Source organism: Papio anubis, chromosome 17 (assembly GCF_008728515.1).
Source record: "Papio anubis isolate 15944 chromosome 17, Panubis1.0, whole genome shotgun sequence".
Lineage (NCBI taxonomy): Eukaryota > Metazoa > Chordata > Mammalia > Primates > Cercopithecidae > Papio > Papio anubis.
The window spans coordinates 29,958,616-29,966,251 of NC_044992.1; the positions used below are offsets into that span (position 1 = coordinate 29,958,616).

Consider the following 7,636-nt stretch of genomic DNA (forward strand, 5'->3'; position numbering starts at 1 on the left):
CTTAATGTAGTTTTTGCTTTAACAACTTCAAAAGCGGCCGGGCATGGTGGCTCATGCCTGTAATCCCAGCACTTTGGGAGGCCGAGGCGGGTGGATCACAAGGTCAGGAGATTGAGACCTGGGTGAAACCTCGTCTCTACTAAAAAATACAAAAAAATTAGCCAGGCGCGGTGGTGGGCACCTGTAGTCCCAGCTACTCAGGAGGCTGAGGCAGGAGAATGGCATGAACCCGGGAGATGGAGCTTGCAGTGAGCCGAGATTGCTCCGTCTCAAAAAATAAATAAATAAAATAAAATAAAAATAAATAAATAACTTCAAAAGTGTAAATGTTACAAATTTTTAAGAACAAAAAAATCATCTAAAACCTTAATCATTTCAATTTATTATACACTTAGCATTGCACCCTCCAGAAAGGCTGAACTTGTTTACAGTTCCGTTAGCACTGGATGAGAATGTGGGCTCCTCGGATTCCAGCCAGCCCTGGGCCACTGCTTCTGTCTTTGAGCCACCAGGTAAGTCATTAAGTCCTTTTACTCATCTGTGGAATGGGGCCAGTGACATCAGCACTACTTAACCCTCGCGGCCTCTCATGTGGGAGAATGGGGGTGATTTTGTGACCCAGAGACAGGAGTGTTTGTTCTTGAAGAGACTTGAGTGTTATAGCTCCCAGATTTGAGCTGCTGGCGCTGATGAAAAGGGATGGGGGCCTGGGTGGGACAGAACTTGCAGAAACCTCACCTCCAAGGGAACCTCTATGGGTAGATCTTCATTGACCTAACTCAGAGAAATAGGGCTTCCCTGGAAGGGTTTGGGGTTCAGGACCAGGCAAATCATAAAGGCTGGAAAAGTCCCCCCATACCACCACACAGGGTAAAGTGAGTTAAGATCCCCCGCTGTGGGACAGGCCCTCTTCTAAATTCTTTCATGCATTCATTCCTTTAATCTTCCCACAACCCATTGATGTACGTTACTAGTATTACCCCATTTTGCAGACAAGGAAACTGAGGCTCAGACAGACTAATTAACATGCCCTAGGTCACACAGCCACCAAGGGTCAGGGCTTCGATGTGAATGGAAGTTTAGAGCCTGTGCTGCCTGCTGTGTCCTGCACCCTCCCTTCCACCCACCTCTGGCTTGAGGAAGCTGTGGCTCCCGGGTTGGAAGCCCCAAGGCGGGAACTCCCCGCCCTGCCTAGGTCCCAGCAGCACTGCTGCCTGAGTCCAAGTGGAGCCCCGTTCCCAGCTCCTCCCCCACGGAAATCTGAGGTCTGAGGGAGAGCTACTGGCGAGGTTCACAGCAGCTTAATTACCAAAGTGATTTTAATTTGTTTTTGTTAATTGAAATCTCATTAAGCAAGTAATGTACTCCAACACAGCTTAGGAGTCCACAGTTCCATGGGTGAGGAGGCTAAAGGGGTTTTTAGAATTTGCCTTCATCTGGGGACTGTGCCTCTTGCCTGATCCTGTGACCTGTGTGCCTCTGAGCGTGTGTGCACATGGGCTTCCTACAGAAGGGTCCCCCCAGGAGACCAGGAGCACCCTTTCTCCTTCTTTGCCCATACCCCCCTGCCCCACCACCACAGGGCTCTAGAACTTCCCTGCCTTGCCCTGTCCCCTGGAGTGATGAGGGAAAAATGAACCTGAGCTGTCCCTCTGCAGGTGTGCGACATGTGGTGCAGACACAAACAGATACCATCTCATATTCACTTATTTTCTTGCCAAGTGCTGTTCTAGGCACCAAAGGTGCTGGGAGAAAAATGGGTCTTCACTTCCTATAGTAAATAGCTCCTTTGCCCCAAATGGCCTTGGGGACAGGGGCCATCCAGGAAAGAGGCAGTTTCTGGGCTGGCTTGTCCCCCATCTCAGCCTATACAAGTGCCTCCACCTCTCAAGATCATGTCGTGGCCACTTCTCCAAAGAGCTTTCATTCCCTGCATCCTCCAGATGCACTGCCTTTCTCCTCGGTGTGTTTCTACTGCATTGTGTTGGCCCCCACTCTGGATTCATTCTTCTGTGTACCAGAGAGACGTGCTTCTCTTGCTAGCTGGACTGAAGCACCATGAGGCAGAGACCTTGCTTTATTTATCCAACTTGAGATGCAGAAGACAGAAATTCTTCCAAATCTGTGCCTTACAGGTACTGTTCAACTATCGTGCAGCAAATGAATGGGTGAGTTGTGTCCTGCCCCTCCTTCAGAATGCAGCTGAAATGACACTTTTTTGACAGGGGACGGCGGCGCACAACTAAGATTTGTAAACACTGTTTTTTTAAATTGTAGTAGAATACACATAACATAAAATTTACCATTTTCCACCATATTAAAGAGTTCAGTTCAGTGGCGTTAAGTGCATTCACATTGTTACGCAACCATCACCAATGTCCATCTCCAGAGCTTTCTCATCATCCCAAATTGAAACGCTGTACCCATTAAGCAATAAGTCCCCATCTTTCCTCCCCCAGCTTCTGGCAACCACCTTTTTACTTCTTTCTCCATGAATTTCAGTCCTCTGGTACTTCATGGAAGTGGAATTCTGCCACGTTAATCCTTTTGTGTCTAGCTTAGTTCTGAAATGGCACTTTTTTTTTTTTTTGAGATGGAGTTTCTCTTTTGTCACCCAGGCTGGAGTGCAGTGGTGAAGTCTTGGCTCACTGCAACCTCCATCTCCCGGGTTCGAGTGATTCTCCTGCCTCAGCCTCCTGAGTAGCTGGGATTACAGGCTCCCACCACCATGCCCAGCTAATTTTTTGTATTTTTAGTAGATACAGGGTTTTGCCATGTTGGGCAGGCTGGTCTCAAATTCCCTGACCTTGTGATCCACCCCCCTTGGCCTCCCAAAGTATGGGGATTATAGGCTTGAGCCACTGTGCCCAGCCAGCACTTTTAAAGGGAGGTCTTTTCTGAACTCTGGACTCTGTCAGTTCACCTGTCACATGTTCCTGGGTACCCTTCCATTACTCTCTCATGCAGCACAAGTCCTTGCCATTGTCTTCCTTCCCCAGTTGTAATCTCCAATAGGGCAGAGCACACTTGGTTTCTTCCGGGCTGGGGTCCTGGCTTAGATGTGATGGTTTTCAACAGAGCGTTTCACAGTGGGGCCACCACAGGTATTTGGGGAGGCCATTTTGTTTTTTTAATTGAGACAGGGTCTCGCTCTGTAGCCCAGGCTGGAGTGCAGTGGCAAGAACAGAGCTCGTTGCAGCCTTGACCTCTTGAACTCAAGGGGATCCTCCTGATTCAGCCTCCTGAGTAGCTGGGACTACAGGTGCACACCACCATGCCTGGCTAATTGGTTTACTATTATTATTATTGTTTGTAGAAATGGAGTCTCACCATGTTGCCCAGGCTGGTCTTGAACTCCTGGGCTCAAGCAACAGGAAGGCCAATGCTTCATTGGACGGGACTGTGTGGGCCATTTAGCATTCCTGGCCTTGCTTATTCAGTGCCTGTAGCATCCCCCAAATAATTGTAACAACTCAAACATACCCTCCACATCTTTCGACTTTCCCTGGGTGGGGTGGGAGTTTGAAACTAGTGCAATCGCCTGTACGCTGCCTGGCACATAGTAGGGGCTCAGTGAGCGCGTGTTGAAAGGATGACTGAGAATGTGTATGAGCCATGCCCCTGACCTGGCTGGTGTTTCTCCGAGAGATGGGCACATGTGCACATGAGGCTGCAGCACGTGCCGCTCCTCTGGTCTGTGCCCCTGGGTGTACTGTGCCAGCCGAGGATTCTGAGTCCTGCTGTAGACCAGGACCCTGCTTCTCTGGAGTTCTGTCTGTATTGGGTGTCCGCATTTTTTGTCTCTCCTCGTGGACCCTGGCTGCCTCCTCCCTTTGCCCCTGACTATGGCCACTTGGTAGATTTCCAGGCCTGACATTTCGAACATGCAATGCCATATGTATTACCACTCTCAGGTAATTATCACGTAAAATTAAGCTAGTCTTGTACATGAAACCAGCAATTAGCCAGGGATTGAAGGTCAGGGAGAACTCGTTTATAGAGTCACTAACAAAATGTTAAGTGGAAGTGTGTGTCAGATGGGCCAGGAGGCTGGATTAGCCAGGGTCGCAGCGGTGGGACTGGAGAGCTGGTGGAGACTCCTAGCTCTGTAGTACTGGGCACAGCGGGAGGAGCTGGTGATTTACTGCTCACACTTTTCTCTTCCAGCTCTCAATCTGGGGCTTGGCTTTGAAGGGAAGGTTGCTAAGCCTCCTAAATCCTGATGCACACCAATGTCGTTTCCCCACTCATCTGGAAACCTGGTGGGTCCTGCCCAAACACCTGTCAGTTCCACCTCCTGCTTGGCTGCCACCATGCCAACAGTTTCCACTCAAGCCTTTCAGCTCTGCTTTGCGCACCTGAAGACAGAGTGAATCATCTTTCAAGAGTCACAAACTTTGCACATGCCATTCCCTCTGGTGAAAATGCTTTTCCCTTTCTCCCAACTGCCTTATCATCAGTCTGCAAAATATTTATTTCTGTTCCTAAAATCTCAGATATCACTTCTCCAGGAGCTTTCCCAGATGCCTCACTTTATTCCAGAAGGAGCTATCACCACTTTTGCCTGGCAAGTCCGTTTTCACGGTTACACTTATACGCTATGGCAATTTATTGGTGATTTGTCTGTCTCCTCTATCAACAGTGAATTACTCATCTATCCCTGGAAACCTGGAACTGCTCAATAAATGTTTGTGGTGTGAATATACATATTATTCTCTTCTGCCCTTTGTTTTTTTTTTTTTTTTTACATACCCTTCAAGGCCCTGCTCGGGTGTCACCTCCTTTGTGTAGCTTTCCTGGATTCACTTCCCTGGTAGAATTAATCATGCCTTCTGCATTCCCATGGCACTTTGTGTGTGATTTCATTACAACACTTGCCAAATTGCCTCATATTTCCTTATCAGTCTATCTGGGGTTACCACATTGCACAACTCCAGGGAACACAATTTACATTAAATCAAGCAATGCAGAGATGGCACCTGTATTTGCCCACTAGGCAGTGACCTTCTGCAGAGCAGACCCCGTGACTTTACTAATACCCTGCATACAATGTGCTTTTCTCGTCCACGTTACTGTCCATTTAGAATAGGTATGCAATAAACATGCGATGAACATATGTTTAATTATTCAACAGGGACAGGAGGTTCAGTGGAGAGAGCTCTAGAGTTGGAGTCTGGGGATGTGGGTTCCAGTTCTACATTGCTGTGCAGCCTTAGGTGAACTACTCCACCTTCCTGGTTCTCATCCTTTAAAATCAAGTCACATATGCTGAAGTGCTTAGGAAAAAGTAGGTGCTCAATGCATGTCAGTTTCCCCCTTTTCTTCATTTGTGAAATTAGGAATTTTAATATTCCTTGTATTCTTTTTTTTTTTTTTGAGATGGAGTCTCGCTCTGTCAACCATGCTGGGGTGCAGTGGTGCAATCTTGGCTCACTGCAACCTCCACCTCCTGGGTTCACGCCATTCTCCCACCTCAGCCTCCCGAGTAGCTGGGACTACAGGCACCTGCCACCATGCCCCGCTAATTTTTGTATTTTTAGTAGAGACAGGGTTTCACCATTTTGGCCAGGCTGGTCTTGAACTCCTGACTTCGAGATCCGCCCACCTCAGCTTCCTGAAGTGCTGGGATTACAAGGGTGAGCCACCGTGCCCGGTCTATTCCTTGTATTCTTGTAGAATGATGAGGTCTCAGGATTGAAAGGAGTTTTGAAAGGGATGTGGCCTAACCCTTAGCATCTTTGGGAGGTGGGCATCCAGTTCTGGTTTGTGCATCTCTGGTGATGAACTACTTCCTCACAAAATAGGCTAATCCACCTTCAGGCAGCTCTGCCTTGAAAAGAGCTCTATTGTCAGACTCTTGGCTTCCCAGGATCTCTACCATATGGACCGGTTTTGTATCATGAGGCTAGTCCCATTGCCTCAGATGATAGTCATAGACAGCGATCTGCTCTAGGCTCAAAGATGCCAGTTCTATGGCCATTCCTTATGTGATCTGATTTAAAACGCAGTCACCCTCCTCTGAGTTTGCCCCCCTTTGTCCAAAGCCCTCTTAAGATGGAGCACCAGAAAAGGATAGGACTCTCACCTTCCTTTTCTAGAATGCGTTTTTGTTGTTGTTGTTGTTGTTGTTTTTTACCTGAGAGAGAGTTTCACTCTTCTCACCCAGGCTGGAGTGCAATGGCGCTATCTCGGCTCACTACAACTTCCACCTGCTGGGTTCAAGCGATTATCCTGCCTCAGCCTCCCTAGTAGCTGGGACTATAGGCATGCATCACTATGCCCAGATAATTTTGTATTTTTAGTAGAGACAAGGTTTCACCATGTTGGCCAGAGTGGTCTCAAACTCCTGACCTCAGAAAATCTGCCCACCTCAGCCTCCCAAATTGCTGGGATTACAGGTATGAGCCACCGTGACTGGCCAGAACATGTGCTTTTGTTAATGGAACCCAGGATTATGTTGTTGGAATATATATATCTTTTTTCTTTCTTTTCTTTTCTTTTTCTTTTTCTTTTTCTTTTCTTTTTCCTTTTCTTTCCTTTCTTTTTCCTTTCTTTCCTTTCTTTTCCTTTCTTTCTTTCTTTCTTTCTTTCTTTCTTTCTTTCTTTTTCTTTCTTTCTTTCTTTCTTTTCAGGCAGGTCTCACTCTGTTGCCCAGGCTGGGTGCAGTGGGACAAACTGGGGTCACTGCAAACCCTCTGCCTCCCAGGTTCAAGTGATTCTCATGCCTCAGCCTCAAGTAGCTGGGATTACTGGAGCGTGCCACCATGCCTGGCTAATTTTTGTATTTTTAGTAGAAGAGTTCCTTCATGGCCGGATTTTGGTCTGAATCATGACTCGATGAGATCCACCCACGTTGGCCTCCCAAAGTCCTGGGATTACAGGTGTGAGCCACTGCACTGGCCTTTATCTCTTTCAATCCTAACAAGCATTTCACCATAAGGAGGCAAAGTGCATGAGCAGAATTTCTTTTAAATTTTATTTCACATTTTACAAGTCTGCATTTAAAAAAAAAAAAAAAAACACCATATGCAAAGTCCAAAAACCAATGACAAACTAGGGGGAAAATATTTGCAACTCATACCACAGGCAAAGAGCTAATTTCTTTAATGGACCAAAAAAAAAAAAAATTCCACAGCTCAGTGTGAAAAATATCCACAATTTAGTAAAAATATGAGCAAAGGATATCAGAAAGTTGACAGGATAGGGCCTGAAATTGCTTTGTTTGTTTCAGACAGTCTTGCTCTGTCTCCCAGGTTGGAGTACAGTGGCATGATCATGGCTAACTGCAGCCTTGTCCTCCCAGGCTCCAGTGATTCTCCTGCATCAGCCTCCTGAGGCGACTACAGGCGCACACCACCACGCCCGGCTAATTTTTGTATTTATTTTTTGTAGAGATGGGGACTCCCTAAGTTGCTCAGGCTGGTCTCTAACTCCTGGGCTCCATCGATCCTTCCGCCTCTGCCTTCCAAATTGCAGAGATTACAGACATGAGTCACTATGCCCAGCCTTGAAATTGCTCTCAAATAGATGAGAAGATGCTTAACCTCACTCATCATAAGAGAAATGCAAATTAAAATCACAGTTGTTTTTCACCTGTCACCTTGGCAAAGATGAAAATATTTGATAGCATTTTGTT

At 46.9% G+C, this 7,636-nt stretch overlaps 1 protein-coding gene across 1 annotated transcript; it reads left to right on the forward strand.

The window, feature by feature from the left end:
- Nucleotides 1-281: 281 nt before the first annotated feature.
- On the forward strand, nt 282-4,705 carry LOC108582664. Its single transcript, XM_031657038.1, has 3 exons — nt 282-512; nt 1,944-2,168; nt 4,168-4,705. The coding sequence occupies exons 1-3, from the start codon at nt 447-449 to the stop codon at nt 4,360-4,362; spliced, it is 486 nt and encodes a 161-aa protein (XP_031512898.1). The 5' UTR covers nt 282-446; the 3' UTR covers nt 4,363-4,705.
- The last annotated feature ends 2,931 nt before the right edge of the window (nt 4,706-7,636 follow it).

Bases quoted from the DNA above. Each gene is read 5' to 3' on its own strand.
- LOC108582664 (XM_031657038.1), top strand. From the start codon at position 447: ATGAGAATGTGGGCTCCTCGGATTCCAGCCAGCCCTGGGCCACTGCTT. The intron at 513-1,943 runs GTAAGTCATTAA...TGCATCCTCCAG, and splicing joins TTCTGTCTTTGAGCCACCAG to ATGCACTGCCTTTCTCCTCG. The intron at 2,169-4,167 runs GTGAGTTGTGTC...TTTCTCTTCCAG, and splicing joins ATCGTGCAGCAAATGAATGG to CTCTCAATCTGGGGCTTGGC.